Source organism: Saccostrea echinata, unplaced genomic scaffold, assembly GCF_033153115.1.
Source record: "Saccostrea echinata isolate AGI-Se365-2 ecotype Australia unplaced genomic scaffold, CSIRO_AGI_Sech_v1 ptg000056l, whole genome shotgun sequence".
Classification (NCBI taxonomy): Eukaryota; Metazoa; Mollusca; class Bivalvia; order Ostreida; family Ostreidae; genus Saccostrea; species Saccostrea echinata.
The window spans coordinates 2,417,500-2,433,277 of record NW_026889805.1 but is presented as its reverse complement, the minus strand read 5'-3'; the positions used below and the strand labels follow the sequence as shown (position 1 = coordinate 2,433,277).

The 15,778-nt window shown below is 33.1% G+C and overlaps 4 protein-coding genes across 4 annotated transcripts; 3 read left to right on the top strand and 1 right to left on the bottom strand.

Annotated features, from left to right (window-relative positions):
- Positions 1–1,433: 1,433 nt before the first annotated feature.
- On the bottom strand, positions 1,434–4,727 carry LOC133172914 (transmembrane protein 41A-like). The gene is made up of 6 exons (XM_061307751.1): positions 4,676–4,727; positions 4,240–4,413; positions 3,297–3,453; positions 3,010–3,171; positions 2,607–2,745; positions 1,434–1,670 (listed from the first exon to the last, which is right to left on the bottom strand). Exons 2-6 carry the CDS (start codon positions 4,341–4,343, stop codon positions 1,492–1,494), a joined length of 741 nt encoding a protein of 246 aa, XP_061163735.1. The 5' UTR covers positions 4,344–4,413; positions 4,676–4,727; the 3' UTR covers positions 1,434–1,491.
- A 1,404-nt stretch (positions 4,728–6,131) lies between these two features.
- On the top strand, positions 6,132–7,736 carry LOC133173419 (uncharacterized). The gene is made up of 3 exons (XM_061308401.1): positions 6,132–6,302; positions 6,658–6,804; positions 7,407–7,736. Exons 1-3 carry the CDS (start codon positions 6,161–6,163, stop codon positions 7,661–7,663), a joined length of 546 nt encoding a protein of 181 aa, XP_061164385.1. The 5' UTR covers positions 6,132–6,160; the 3' UTR covers positions 7,664–7,736.
- Positions 7,737–10,012: 2,276 nt separating this feature from the next.
- Positions 10,013–12,141, top strand: LOC133173395 (uncharacterized). Its single transcript, XM_061308376.1, has 3 exons — positions 10,013–10,217; positions 11,473–11,628; positions 11,880–12,141. The coding sequence occupies exons 1-3, from the start codon at positions 10,019–10,021 to the stop codon at positions 12,104–12,106; spliced, it is 582 nt and encodes a 193-aa protein (XP_061164360.1). The 5' UTR covers positions 10,013–10,018; the 3' UTR covers positions 12,107–12,141.
- A 1,895-nt stretch (positions 12,142–14,036) lies between these two features.
- LOC133173436 (uncharacterized) lies at positions 14,037–15,507 on the top strand. Its single transcript, XM_061308418.1, has 3 exons — positions 14,037–14,192; positions 14,650–14,796; positions 15,201–15,507. Exons 1-3 carry the CDS (start codon positions 14,057–14,059, stop codon positions 15,386–15,388), a joined length of 471 nt encoding a protein of 156 aa, XP_061164402.1. The 5' UTR covers positions 14,037–14,056; the 3' UTR covers positions 15,389–15,507.
- Positions 15,508–15,778: the final 271 nt, after the last annotated feature.

Below are 15,778 nucleotides of genomic sequence, written 5' to 3'. Positions count from 1 at the left end.
GGGAACAAAGCATACTCAAAAATCTACTTTATTTTTTTTTTAATTTTGTAACCTATTATCTTTAATAATATTGCAAATATGTCTATTTGTACGTAGTATTGTTGCAATCGAATCTCTTTTCCCGAAGAAACAATGAATAAAAGAATGCCGCTTGATAAATAACATGCAAACATGGTAAATTTTAAAAATTTAATTAATTTATTTATTTAACGAGGAAGTAGAATTTGTTCGTAGTATGTGGCAATACATTTGCTTATGACATGTCCTCCAAGTATACATGTCTGTACATAACAAAATGTACTCAAGTCGCATTCAAGTTTGAGCACAAAGCCATGCAACAAAACGCACCGGTTCATTTTTCCTTGAAGTCGAGCAGATACATGCAGGGATTCATCCTTCCCTTCTCAAAGCGTCTATACTATGCAGACTATTAAAATCATGTTTATGTTTAATGCAAAAATACCTAAATCAAAATGGGAGGTTTCGCATATAGTATTGAAGAAATAACTGATGTGCAAATGCAATAGCAACAAATGAGCCACGTAAAAAATCTCAATTTTTTCATAGATCTATTTGAATAGTGTTCAATGCATACTGATTGGGATAAACCTGTTTAAATCAGAAGCTATTGCAGAATTGTTGATGACCGACACAGCACATCTTTAAACCACAGCAATGTTAATGAGTTGGTTCCAATCAGTGAATATTGCACTCCAGTTAATTTTTTTAAAGAGTGAATGGTGTGTAAAAAAGAAAAAAGTTTAGTACTTCAATATGTTTGTATTAAGGAAGCTCTAAACACTGCACACTAAAGAGTTCTACTTGTAGGGTAGTTTTATGCAGTTAGAGTGATCTGCCCTTAGAAGAAAGATAGAAAAAAAGGTTATTTACAGTTAATTACACAATTTATTATAAATTAAAATATTCTGGGCATTATATTTGACTAAGATTAAGTAATTGAATTCATTATTTTCAATATTTTTCCCAATGTAAGTGAAAAACAGTGATTTCTGTTCATAAATAGTCCACTGTCTTTGTACATTTTTCCTGCGGAAATAAGGCAGGTACCCTGTGTTGAAAATGAACTAAATAGTCTCAATATGCACACCTTTAACTGATATATTTTTCTCCAAATCCAAAAAGCACTTTTTGTTAGTGTTTAGAGCTTCCTTAATTAAGATGAAAAAATAAATAAAAAAATTTTCTTAAAAAATTTAATGAATCCTCTTTGAAGCTACTATCCACAGCTAAACACTGTCATTGCTTATAATCGACTCTCAGTATTTATTTCAGAAAGAAGCCATGTTGGAATTCCAATCTCTTGGAAAGTTACTAAAATCTTCAAGATACACTTTAGTTATGTCTTTGTAGATAATGATGTTAATATATCATCTTTGATGCATGTCAATCATAACTCATTAAAAAAAAGAGACTTGTTTTCATTTACATATTTATCTCAAACATTTAAATACATCTAAAACAATGTTATTGTTACATTGACTTGAGTTTTTTGTTCTTTAGCTTCTTCATAATAAAACTTGGCACAAGAGCTACTAGAGCAATCCCTGCCAACTTAATAAAAGTTCCTGTTGTAAAGATGTCCTCCATGCTGTTGATTTGAGACAACATGCTCCCCGTCTGTACGCAGATAAAATTATATGGCATCAAACCTGAAAGTATTATTCTTGATTTATAGAACATTTAAAGCAGTACATACTACATAGCCTTTGTTAACAGAAATATCTTACTTCAATTTTATTATTCTTTATTATACCTCTATTAAGAATACTCAAATTTGATTGGCTTGTTAGAAGGCTTTTAAACTCAATAATGACTCCAAAAAGTACCATTTACAGCAATAATGACCTAAGAATCAATGCACGAGGGGTATAATGACTGGTCAATAAAAATAATGACCGCTAAAAATGACCTGTTCATCCAAATTCCATTCAAATTTAAAAATTAATGCATACAGTAATGACTTCATTACAAAAAATGCCGTTAAAAAATATGTATAGTCTTTTTATGATACGAATACGATTGTCCTTTAGATGCGTCATAAAATTTATTGTTTTCATTGAAACTTTCGTTACAATGTCAAATTCAACGAATGCAGACTTGGCTCTTTTGTACAGTAAAAAATCTGCACCAGATTGTCATTGTACTCGGAAATGGTATTTGTGAATTTATAAAAATGCATGTTACTGACAATCACAGAATGTTTTAATAAATCGGCGGTGCAAAAACTTACAAGACTTGCAGGCAAAAAGTAAACAACTTCACTAGCGAATCCCGATCCCGATGAAACACTGATAATAACAGTTCGTAGATCTAATACACAGTTGATTATTTTAGTAATTAAGCCTACAAAAATTGTCTTGACTTATATCGGTATAATAAAACAAATGATTACCCCTTATGAGTTCAACATGGTGAAATAAGGACCCTCGACCTGGCCCACTCACTGACCTGACCTGACCGAGGCCGCTAAGCGGCCTCGGTCAGGTCAGGTCACCTCGTGGGCCAGGTCGAGGGTCCTTATTTCACCATGTTGACCTCATAAGGGGTAATTAATTGTATAGTATTTTATATGTGTTACCACTTACCTATAAATACTGAGAAAAAGAACATATGTTCAGGTATGTTGAGTATTGGAGATGCCAGGTTTAAAAACCAGTTTGGAGACATAGGAAAAAATCGTAGAAATAAAAGGAAGAAAAACAAGCTGTCATAATTCTCTTCTACCTGTAATTATTAAAAATTCTTTATATTCCTATTCTACAATCATGTATACATAATTTTTTTTTTTTTTGAAGGGGCGGGGGGAGGGGGAGGACATAGACATGTATGCTTTTCAAGTCAAGTACATGAATACAACATAATACATTGCATCTTCTTCCTTTATTGCTTATGGGACAATAGGTGAAAAATTACATTAAAAAAAAGCAATCTTATGAATGAAAATTCACAATTAAAAAGCAAGCTCCAGAAAAAAAATGTATGCCTCACCTTTTCCTGCATAAATTTTACTCTGTCTGGAAAATATTTCATGACATATTGTTTGCCAAAGTATTTAGACAGACTGTAACAACATGTGGCCCCTGTCGCTGTGAGGAGACAGACAAGAGGAAATGATTTCCACACCCCAAACAGAGCTCCTGCCAACAGGTTCTAAAATTAAATGAAAAGATTGCCTTTATCGATTTATATTTGAAAAGCAGACTTCTGAATATGCAAAATATTTAGATTTTTTCTGTCCTATTTCAGGTAGGGAGGGTTGTTTATAAAATATTGACCATGAAAACTGATCCAGGGATAGCAAATGTTTGTTTATAGATATATGCACTGCAGAATAAGACTAGAACATAGAGAAAGTGCTCCTCTTTGTACATCAGTAATAAGTTGGACACCGACTGTAAATCTTCCAGTGAGGTAGGGAACTTCAGTTCACTCCTGTAATTCAAAGATGTCTCAATTCAATCAATGTATTTCTATACATGATGAAACAAGTGTAGGCAATGTTCATGTTCTGATTTATATCTTATATTAGACATCAGATACATTTAAGCGTTGAAACTCAAAAAGTCACGATTTTAATAGAGAGCGTAGAGAGCGGCGCAAAGCACCGCTCGTCACTGCGAGTCTAACGACAATGCCTGGGGGAAGAGAAAATTCGGACTACTGTACATTCATTCAATAAAAATTTTTCTGCAGTAATTCTGGACCCACAGTGCATTGCTTGTTGTTCTCACTGCTAACTTTGTTCGCAAGGTAACAACAACTAAAAATTCACAAAAAATAAACTCACCTTAATTTAATGGATATTGCATCCAGATAGTAGATTAAACATTCTTTGTTAAAATTTTTGCACTTCTCAAACTTCGTTTATGGAAATGTAGCTAACATATACGACGTCATGTGACGTCACAGTCTAGACGTTCTAAATGTCTCTTGCGGTTTGAAGAGGTGGATCTTAAAATTAAGTAACAATGCGCTCGCCCCAATGGTCACACCGTCAACATATTATAATTAAAGAAAAACGAATTATGAAAAACTTCAAATATTCCACATGTTTTCCCATTAAAAATAAATAACAGCTGGTCATCATGGTCATTCTATGCTTAATTCAAATTATATCTATATATATATATATCTACTTTAATATTATTTCTTTAATATTATTTCAGCTATTCTTGTTTTAGAAATAAGATTATGTACAGCCAGAAGTAAGACACCAACTTTTGAGTGCTGCTTGTTCCTAACTCTGGAATGTTGACCGATAAAATGTACAACCACGAGGTCATCCCAGCCAAAATCGCTGGAATCCATAAAATCGGTTCCATCGTACTCAACTTCCCAATGGCATGTGAATTCTTCAATAATCAGACATCAATCTATGAGTTTTATGATCACCTAAAAATAATAAGGAAAAAATACGACACGTGCAATATTTCGGATGTAAAACTACATAATTACATGTACTTGACAAGCAACACGTCACCAATCCGTGATTCACCTTTACCCTGTTGAGTCATTTCGGGTTTAATTAGTACCCTAGGGCTGTTGCCACCTGATCTTCCATGATTTCATAAATTTACGTACTGCCAACAAATTATTACAATTGTTTTCCAATTGAATAAACTGATTAAAAAAATATAAAACTTATAAAACTTACCTTACATTTGACGCTCCAACAAGGAAACTTCTGTGTGATGTTTACATCGGCTGCGGATCTGAGTCACATGACCACATTATAATGATGTCGAGCCCGACAAAAAAGTACACATCCCTGTATCTAGATAAGTCATAAGAAAATGAATACACGTATTTTTTCTTTGAGAAAATGAATAGATTTGTTTAATTGTTTGCTTAATTGATAAAGGAACTCTTTTTAAAATGGTTTTATAGGAAATTCAAGAAAAATACATAATATAAGTATTTTACATATATGTAAAATTAAAAAAAAAAAACAAAATATCAAGATATAAAAGAAAGTTTATTATGAAAAAAAAAAAAAACAACAACAACTCTTTATTATTCCCACAGATCCAGCTCATTAGTTTCAATGCCTATTAACCACAAGTTTTTGCTGATGATATTATTCTTGTATTATATAGAGAAAAGACATTGTCTCTGATTAGTTTACAGAAATGTATATAGATATATTAAGTGAATATTGCCATGAATGGAAATTATGCGTGAACATGAAAATAAAAACAACAAACGTTATGATTTTTTTTTTCTCAAAGTACAAACAATGAAAATGAATATAGTTTTTACTACAATCATAGTTCTATAGAAATAACAAATCAGTATAAATATTTGGGACTTGTATTTAGATCTGATGGAAAAATGAAATTCTCAGCAGAACAGCTGTCAGAAAGAGCTAGAAAAGCCTACATGCTATAAAATCTCCCGCTAATATAAATTTTTTAATATTCAAACTATATTAAAACTTTATCAATCTATAACTACTCCAATCTTAACTTATGGTTCTGAAATTTGGATTGCTGACTACAAATGTGATTTATTATCCTCAGATCATTTTACATTTAAAAAAAAAATACAACTCCAGATATTTAAAGACGTTTTGGATGTTCATAGAAAATCATCTAATATTGCTGTTCTATATGAGTTGGGTCAATTCCCACTATTTGTGTTATGAAAATATGTTTAATTTCTATTTAAATTGAAAAAAATAGAGTCAGAGAATAACCATAATGACTAATTAGTGGTGTCTGCATTTAAGGAAGATAAAAACACTGGGGTCTAGAAAAAACTTTTTTACGTTACAACAGAATTTATCCTTAGCTTCCTTATAAAGACAGAGAGAATTTCAAAGAAAGATAAGAAAAAAATTTAAAGTGAAAAAAAATCTCGTGATCAGTTTTTGTTTTAGCTTGTGTATTTTAAAAGTAAAAAAAAATTGACTGTCTATCTAATTAGATATCTAATACAGAAAAAGAAAAAAGAAAAAAAGAAAAAAAAATGAAGTATACATGTTCTCGGTACATTGACAAATAAACAAGTGCACAATTTTTTTCTTAAGGAAACATCACAGGATGTCGAATGCTGGTCGGCTTTTTTCCATTTCCGTTTTTTCATTGTCGTTCATGTATGGGTGTTTTTGCATTAAAACTCCACAAAAAGAATTCCAGTCATGACACAACTAATCAAGCACAGAAAAATGGTTTCTCTCGTTACTGGTTCGATATCGTCAGCGTTCAGTATAGTCAATATCGTTGCCATGGGTGTCAGCAATGGAGTCACTTTGAAAGACATCGTTGTAGCGAGTGATGCAGGTAATATTTGAAAGTTAGATTAAAAAATCAAGATAGGGGTAATCTGTTCAAGCATTTATGTCATCAAAACTCTTCTTTCGGCAAGAGTTATTATTACAATTAGTACTATATTTTAGTTGAAAACATGTATATTATATTATTTATATATATGAATAATAATTAAAAGATAAGGGTAATCTGTTCAAGCATTTACGTCATCAAAATTCTTCTTTCGGCAAGATTGATGTATTCTTATATTGCAATTAATATTATATTTCAGTTGAAAAAATGCATATTATATCATTTATGAATAATAATTAAAAGAATCATGCTATTATGCTGTGTGTAACTCAGCAATGATACTGTTTTATCATAGCCTGTGTGGTGAAGTCCTCATATGGAATGTACACGGTGGGGACGATTGTCGAACTTGCGGTGACTGTATTTGTTGCGCTCACTATATTCATCCAAATCCTTAAGAAGGATTTCTACTACGTTAATCTTCTCAGTCACGCCATTGCCTGTAAGTTTTCAAAGTCACTACGAGGATTTTTTTCAGAAATAATAAAAATACGATGATGATTTTTTTTCCTGAATTCTATATGAAGGTTTACATGTACGTATTAATTTTTGGTTTATTTACTTGATCAAAATTTGAAAAAAGAGGACCAGAAGTTAATACTTTTCTTATCAAGGCCGTCACTAGGCTCAATTTTTTAGTGAGGCCATGGATCTGGGGGTAGTCCCAGGCTAGTGTCCATGATAGGGATTCTCGGGGAAGGGAGAGGTCCCAAATCCTGAGTTTTAGCGAATTAAAGACTTAATCTTTGAAAGTTTTCACGTTTTGAATTATTTTTATATGCTTTCTAAACTATTATGAAGCACCTGGTGAGATGATCGATTCACGGAAATTGAAACTGAAGTTGAAAGTATTAATTTAGTACAAAGACACACATAATTAATTTAAGATCAAAGTAAAACTTTTTCACTTTTCAGAAAACTCTGAATTTTTAGTGAGGCATTTGCCTCACTTGCCTCAATGGTAGTTACGGCCTTGCTAATACTTTTTCAAAACTTGACTTGAATTTGTGAAATACTTTCTCAATACTCTTTTTTCCCCCTTAGTCCTAGCTCTTGGTTCCGCCTCCATTGTATTTGGCGTAAAACTAAACACTCGGATCACGTGGAATTTCTGGCTGGGACTGCTTGGCGGGGTTTTGGCCTTCGGAAACTTTCTGTACTGGTTCAGTACACAAATGTTTCGCCGATACCTAAAAAGACATCACCCAGACGACCCAATATTTAATGTCGGAGGTGACGCACTCGAAAACGACACTGCGAGTTACGGGGGACAGGACGACGATATGGATTATGACAACTGAATCCCCATTTACTTAATGTGCTCTTATTTATTTTGTATGCAGTGTCAAAAAAATACATAAATTAATGTATCGTATGAAGATTTGTACATTAGTTAAACCTTTAAATTATACATGCACTGTACTCTTTTAAGTTTTGATTATAAAACAGAATCTAATAAATTATTATATACGATAAGTTATTTGTCATTTTTAAAATTAGGAAATTATAGCTAGTTGCGATTTTCCTACAAACATAGTAGCATGTTTACAGATAAGTCCCGGGAACTAAACACTAAATGCAGGAACATGGCATAAAACAAATACTTGTTTTCTTGTTCATGCCAAGTTTGTAGAATACATATTGGAAATATTTGAGTTGTAGGCTTTGGGGGGTTCAGATGAAAAGAAAAATTGAATGGGTAGAATTTCTGTTAAAGAGGGTGTTGCAGTTCTTTTGTTATTTTCCCTAAAGTTGTAGCAGTTTAAAAGAAAAAATTTAAGTAACAGAAAACGGTCTTAAATTTTTTCAGATACAACGATATATACAGCACAATGTAGAACAATATTCAGAAACTGCATATCGACTTCCAGTTTGCCATTAAATGAAGTGTAAATTAGTCACATAGCAAAATAAGTCAAGTTTTCTGTTTTTCAAATAGGGAATCCCCACTGTTCTGAAAAATTGCCTCCTTGAAACAGAATGAATTTGATATACGCATAAAGAGACAGAATTTTTCTTCAAAACTGCCATTTCCGATTTTTGTTTCAAAGAGGCATATTTTTGAAAATCACAAAAATCGAATAAAAATTATTATCCATCCGAAATGCAAAATGTGCACATAAAATAGCACATGATAGTTCACTGTCGGAGCTGGTCTAGTGGTAAAGTGTGTGGACTTTATGCAAATATTCTTTTACCTTAGAATGGGTTCAAATCCTGGAATGGCTGGTTTATATATAAACATATTTTTTTTTCTTATATAATGGAAGTACAGTGTCACATCTCTCTTGAGAGAGAAAGAGAGAGGGAGAGAATGTCAGAAAATTCATGGGTAATATTTTAAATGTATGCAGAATTAAATTGTTTTCCTCGATATTGTGATCTAAAACTAATAAGACATATATTTAATGTTATTATTTAGTGGCGATGTCTTAAAAAATAAAGTACTATCATTTTAAATAATTTCATTTTTTCATACGCATTTCGTTTCATTATTGTTCTGTTAATTAGTGGCTCAGATTTGACTTGAAACAACTAAAATTGAAATGACTCAATGGAATTTCTTGGATATTGCATCAACGGCGTGACTATTGGACACATTTTTATATATTGAAAAATATTAACGCACGCTGGCTACAGTACACATCTTTCAAAATGATGTGCGAGCTAGGTGCACTTGCCATTAATTGTGATTTTTATCGTTCTAACTTTTCTCGTGCAACATGGCGACAGTGAACATAGATGTGAAAAAAAGTTTAATTACAGGTCGCTAGTCTATGTTAGGAAAAAACTATTCATGAAATAAACGTAAAATGTGAAATGTTTTGTTATAACAAGCTGGAAATACCCGTCGTATAAATAAAGTCATCTACGTAGCATTATCTATATTTAGAGATAACTCTTCATGCGCCTTGGGTATTTAAATGTCCTTCTCGATATAGGGAATAATCACGGGTTTCTGCATCATCCTCTTTGATTTCTGTTTTGTTCCAAATTGAGATGTAACTATTGAACATATAGAATATCTTGTTGTGTGACCGGTCGGCAGGGGATGCTCACTCCTCCAGGGCACCTGGTCCTACCTCTGAAGTTTTAGAGGTCCGTGTTTGCTCTGCTCTTATTTTGTAATGTTTAATGGACTTTTGAGCTCGAATACTGTTCGTTATCTCCACATATTTCATTGTTACATTAACTGATATTGATAGAATTCATTGATAAGTTTTAGTCTGAGATAATGGAATCTATTGTTATTTTGACATCACATTTTTATTTATTTTTCTTTGATTTACTATATGTTCCAATTTATTTCGTAATGTACATAAATATGGCTCTGATTTTTCTCTACATCAACAAATATATACGCAGGTCACACACTTGCAGCTTGTGCAGGTCCATTATAGTAAGTCTACCACAATGTATGCAACAAACTTCATTGTTATAAAAAATAAGGGAAAAAAAATAAAATTAAATAAAATGTGTTTTAACAAATTGTCTACAATATCACTGACAAAAACGTCACAATCCAATGTGTATCCACGTTCAAATCATTAATTTTTACACAGCGACAGCACAGGATATACCGACAATATTTCCGCTATTTTGCCTTGTAATGTTTTTAACAGAGCACATATGTTCGGGTGGCCAACAAAAATAAAATGTCCACAAACAAGGAACCATGCTTTGGTTACAATTTCCTTCGAGCCCTTTGTCAGAGCTCGTGGGAGCTGGTCACTGCTTCCAGACAGAAGATAGGGCTGCTCCTGTCCATTATTACCCTGACACTGAGCGGAGGGACGGTGGTAGGGATGGCATTCGATAGGGACCTCAGACCCCTACAGAAATACAATAAAGAATGTGAGTACAATTCGATAGGGACCTCAGACCCCTACAGAACTACAACAAAGTTTGTGAGTACAATTCGATAGGGACCTCAGACCCCTACAGAACTACAACAAAGAATGTGAGTACAATTCGATAGGGACCTTAGACCCCTACAGAACTACAATAAAGAATGTGAGTACAATTCGATAGGGACCTCAGACCCCTACAGAACTACAATAAAGAATGTGAGTATAATTCGACAGGGACCTCAGACCCCTACAGAACTACAATAAAGAATGTGAGTACAATTTGATAGGGACCTTAGACCCCTACAGAACTACAACAAAGAATGTGAGTACAATTCGAAAGGGACCTTAGACCCCTACAGAACTACAATAAAGAATGTGAGTACAATTCGATAGGGACCTCAGACCCCTACAGAACTACAACAAAGAATGTGAGTACAATTCGATAGGGACCTTAGACCCCTACAGAACTACAACAAAGAATGTGAGTACAATTCGATAGGGACCTTAGACCCCTACAGAACTACAATAAAGAATGTGAGTACAATTCGAAAGGGACCTTAGACCCCTACAGAACTACAATAAAGAATGTGAGTACAATTCGATAGGGACCTTAGACCCCTACAGAACTACAACAAAGAATGTGAGTACAATTTGATAGGGACCTCAGACCCCTACAGAACTACAATAAAGAATGTGAGTACAATTTGATAGGGACCTTAGACCCCTACATTACTACAACAAAGAATGAGAGTACAATTCACATAGAACGTCATGTAGTTTGGGTTGATTTCAATGCAGTCTAATCTTTAAGGAGAGAATATTTTAGGGGTGACTCTACCAATATTTTGATCTTATTTTAACAATTATACTCTGATCTATCAGTAAAATTATAGAAGGATATTTTATTCTGTAAAGATATCAATAATAAAGCTGAAATGAATTTTTATTGCCCCAAAAGTGGTAAATAAAGCAAGTTTGGGTATTGATTTTAGGAGGAACAATGCATTTATTATTCATTTTACAATTAAAGAATACGGCTTGTTCTGTCATCAACCAATTATACATCCTACATCATTGTACAAAAAGTTATATTAAAATTACATATTTTTTTTACGATTGCATGCACTTTAATGTGTAATTAATATCAGTTATAAAGCATTAGACATAAAATATGAATCTGAATATCAAATTGTACATTTAGACTTTGACCAGTGTAAACAACTACTATTCTACTAAGAATATGAAGACCTTTCTTTCAGCTTGTGCTCTGCAGGCCTCCTTTGGGTTAATTAGTGTGGGCTCTGGGATTCAGTTTCTTCTGATTCTGTATCTGCTGTACGAGTTCTTCAGAACGAGGCTTAGCAAGACACGTGTAGATGACTACCACATCAACGTGTCTGCTAATTTTTTATCCTGTAAGTTTCTGATGCTACGTTTTGGAATTTGGTGCAATATTTTTCTGGCTACAACGGCTTAAGACTCATTTGAAATACGAAAGCTAGTCTATCAAAAAGAACAGGAAGAAGAAGAAAAGAAATCAAAGCTATCATTTATGAAAAATGTGAAGATTTTATGTACAGTTTCTTCTTTTCATTGACTGATGATAAATTTACTTTTATATACATTTGTCATCTATAAATAATAATAACCCAATCTTCCTTTGCAGTGCTCGCCTTGACTGTCGGTATGACGATGTACGTGGCACTACTGACGTCTACTATGGATTTTTGGTACTATTTTTTGGGTTGGGACAGCGTGGCCTTCGCCTTAATTAACACGTTCCTCTGGTTCGTGACAGAGTACTACCATCGCCATGCCGAGAGATACTTAACCTACAGAGAAATGAAGGACGATGTTTCTTACCCGTCTAGTAGCGAGGAGGATGAAAGCTAAATGTTTCACCGTGCTATTTCAGTTACATATTTGCAATATACCCTAATAAATAAAACTAAAATAATGCTAAATTTTTCTTCTTGTCTGTCATCAAAGTAGTCTTTCTTGTTTTAGCTAAAATAAAATCCAGAAAGTATCGAATGACATTTATTTAGATATTGTTGAAAATAACATTAGTTAAAAGAGTTCTTTAATTTGTAAAACTTCCATTTACATATCATATATGATTTTGCTTCCAAAAATATTTTGCAGTACATATATTTAAAAAAAATCATTTGTTTATGACATCAGTGCTTACAAGCCCACTACCATAGCTCGCCTGAGTCACTGATGGCCTTGCTGTTCCCCTTCAGCAGTGTTTTTCCCCTGTATATTCCAATTTAAAAATTTGAACTCCTATTGTGGCCCAATCCAACCCCAACCCAAAGGACCATTATTTTGAACAAACTTAAATCTTACACTACCCGAGGATGCTTCATATTAATACAAATAACAATGGCTTTGCTGTTCTTGAGAAGTTTTTGAAAAATTTTTTCCTACATATTCCTATGGAAATTTTTGACCTTCTTCTGTGACCCACCCTACCCCCGGCGGTCATGATTTGAACAAACTTGAATCTACTCCACCCGACGATGTTTCCTTAGACGTATAAATAATCAATGTTTTGTTGTTCTTGAAAAGAGGATTTTTTAAAAGATTTTTTTTATATTCCTATGTAAAAATTTGATCACCTGTTATTTCCCCGCCCTACCCAAATTTTAATCTTATTTGCAATTTGATAAGTATGACCTATCATCGAACTAATGTTCTTGAGAAAAAGATTTTTTAGGAATTTTTATATATACACTCCTGTAAAACTTGGACCCCTTTTTGTGGCCTCACCTTATCTCAAGGGGGTCATGATTGGAACAAACTTGAATCCAAACTAATATATATTTTCATAATCATAGCTTTGCTGTTCTTGGGAAGAAGATTTTTAAAGATTTGTTCCTATATATTCCTATGTAAAACTGATTCCCTGTTGTGGCCTGTGACACCCTACCCCCAGGGGTTCATGATTTGAACAAATTTGAATCTATGCCATGTTATATCCTTTCTTGAGATATTTAAACGATGCCATTAAATTTTTACTAATTTCTAATTATCTCCCATTGATAGATCCAGGGCATGGTCTTTCATTTGATCAAACTTGAATCCCCTTAACCTAAGGATACTATGTGGCAAGTTTGAATTGGCCTAATGGTTCTAGAGAAGAAGATGAAATTGTTAAAATAAATTTTGATCAGAAAACCTCACTTCAGCCTTTGGCTCAGTTGAGCTACAAAGTGAACTATTTACCTTTGGCATTAAAAAAAGAGACACATTAGATTACAAATAAATATTTATCAATGCAGCAGTCACAAAACCTGATACTTCGTATTCCATCAACGCGCATGAATACATATGCATGAATGCATGTTTTTCCGCAAAAATATAGTATATATATATAACTTTGATTGTCCTTTTTCATGAGAAGGCTTACTGAACAGGGAAACATTTGGCTTTAATTATCCTTTTAAATTCTCAATATTATTTTTAGATTGTATCGGAAGAGTAATGGACGTAGCTGTACCACAGAGTTATCCGTCTCCCCAGACGTTTCATTTTTTTTTTCTACTGAGTGGGGGGATAAGGAGTAACACTTTTTTGTTTGATTTTATAATAAATTATCAGGACCATTACAAAATTCTAATGCAATACCAATAATAATATAAGAGCAGTGTGGGATAGATATTTATCAAATGTATTTTACGAGATGTCAGTGGACTTGTCGGCAATATTCGTTTCCGTAAGGAGCGGAAAAAGTAGTTGTTCATTTACAAAGCGTCTTTCCGGACAATTTTATTCATTTCTTTTTCTACGACTCGTTTTCCACCTATAATTCACAGATTATATTGACTAATCTCCAAAATGGCGTCTCTGATGGATTCTAGAAAGAAGATTGGTCTGGTGGGTTCTTTCGTCACCATGAGTTTCGGATTGACAGGAGTAATCGGGATGGCGGTGGACAATGACATATCTGTTGCAGGATTATTTACAAATGAGTGTAAGTATCTAGTAATATTCACTCTACAAAATATAAGTTCAAACATTTCATATTAATTAAAAGTTCTGATGTATTTAAAAAGAACAGTTTTTCATTTTAAGCATTTGGAATTTCCACTGTTAACATGTAAGATCTATTAGATTTACAACAAGATGCTAACATGTTGCCAACTATTCAACTGTTTACAAGTTATTTATTCAGCTGTAAACAAGTAAGATGAATAAACGTCAACATGTTAGTAAACTTCAACTTTTAACACGAGACTAGATATTCAACTATTAATAAGATAAATTAAGATATTCAAATCTCAACATGTTATTAAATATTCAACTTGAACAAATTAATATAAGATATTCAACTGTTAATATGTTATTACACATCAACTGTACCTCAGAGACTGACATAGTGAATGTCGAAATCAATAATACTGATCTTTTTTGTTTTTCTTTTTAACAAGCTTGTGCTCTCCAGTCTTCCTTTGGGTTGATAGCCTGTGGTGCCATTGTAGAAACGTTTCTTTTCTTCATTCTGGCAATGAAGAAATGCTGTGGGCAAAAGAAGGCAGATTGGTTCCATATATCTGTTGTAGGCCATTTTATGGGAAGTAAGTTAATAATTCAATGACCTCATCAGCAAATACAATCTATCGTTAAGTCGAATGTTGACTGACGTTTTTCATACAAATTGTTAAGTCATTATTTTCACTCTGATTTATCTACGGATTTTTCCATTTGCCTGATTATGACAATGAACACACGGCGGGGGTGACGGGTCGACAGGAGATGCTTACTCCGCCATGGCACCTGATCACACCTCTGATGTTTTAAGATATCAGTGTTTACTCTGATTCATTTGTATCATTCCAATGGACTTTTGAACTTGATTACTGTTCGTTATATTCATAATTCATCAATGGCATAGTAGGGAAAAGTTTCTTCCATTTTATTGCACAGAGAAGTAATCTTTATCTTTAAGTTACATTTTTATTTCTTTCGCTTTCCTTTTCAGCCTTGGGATTTCTGATGGGAACAGTAGTGTATGGCGCCTTAGTGACGTCACGGATCTATTGGTACTTCTGGTTCTGCGTCTTTGCTTGCATCATTTCCGCTGGCCTACTGATGTTCTGGATCGCGACACAGATGTTCAGACGCTACTTAAAAGTCGCCTACCCAGACGACATCATGGTCAATGAATAGAATGTTTAGATATATAATATATATTTTCAACTTGGAACATTATTTTATTAATGTTTTGATTGTGCTCTTATCTTTTCTGTCAGAATACAGCCATAATAAAATCAATACTATATTTACGTTTTCCAGAGTCCTTATGTGATACAAAGTACATGTACACTGCGTGTCAAATATTGCAATATTCGATCTTTTCTATTTATATCCCATAATTTTCAATTGCTATGTATATTTCTCTTTGTATTGTATGATTTTTTATTTGTTTTCTATATTTTTTATAGAATATAAAAATTGTGAGCGAATACAAAAGGAATTCACATACAATACAAATTTTTAAAAACATTATAGAATGCAAATATTGTATTATATAATACAAACGGAAATAAGACAATATAG

Coding starts and splice junctions, on each gene's coding strand:
- LOC133173395 (XM_061308376.1), top strand. CDS start 10,019: ATGTCCACAAACAAGGAACCATGCTTTGGTTACAATTTCCTTCGAGCC. Junction 10,218..11,472: donor ACAGAAATACAATAAAGAAT/GTGAGTACAATT, acceptor CCTTTCTTTCAG/CTTGTGCTCTGCAGGCCTCC. Junction 11,629..11,879: donor GTCTGCTAATTTTTTATCCT/GTAAGTTTCTGA, acceptor CTTCCTTTGCAG/TGCTCGCCTTGACTGTCGGT.
- LOC133172914 (XM_061307751.1), bottom strand. CDS start 4,343: ATGGAACCGATTTTATGGATTCCAGCGATTTTGGCTGGGATGACCTCG. Junction 3,172..3,296: donor TCCCTGGATCAGTTTTCATG/GTCAATATTTTA, acceptor ATTTAATTTTAG/AACCTGTTGGCAGGAGCTCT. Junction 1,671..2,606: donor CTTTTTCTCAGTATTTATAG/GTAAGTGGTAAC, acceptor TAATACTTTCAG/GTTTGATGCCATATAATTTT.
- LOC133173436 (XM_061308418.1), top strand. CDS start 14,057: ATGGCGTCTCTGATGGATTCTAGAAAGAAGATTGGTCTGGTGGGTTCT. Junction 14,193..14,649: donor AGGATTATTTACAAATGAGT/GTAAGTATCTAG, acceptor CTTTTTAACAAG/CTTGTGCTCTCCAGTCTTCC. Junction 14,797..15,200: donor TGTAGGCCATTTTATGGGAA/GTAAGTTAATAA, acceptor TTTCCTTTTCAG/CCTTGGGATTTCTGATGGGA.
- LOC133173419 (XM_061308401.1), top strand. CDS start 6,161: ATGACACAACTAATCAAGCACAGAAAAATGGTTTCTCTCGTTACTGGT. Junction 6,303..6,657: donor CGTTGTAGCGAGTGATGCAG/GTAATATTTGAA, acceptor GTTTTATCATAG/CCTGTGTGGTGAAGTCCTCA. Junction 6,805..7,406: donor TCTCAGTCACGCCATTGCCT/GTAAGTTTTCAA, acceptor TTTCCCCCTTAG/TCCTAGCTCTTGGTTCCGCC.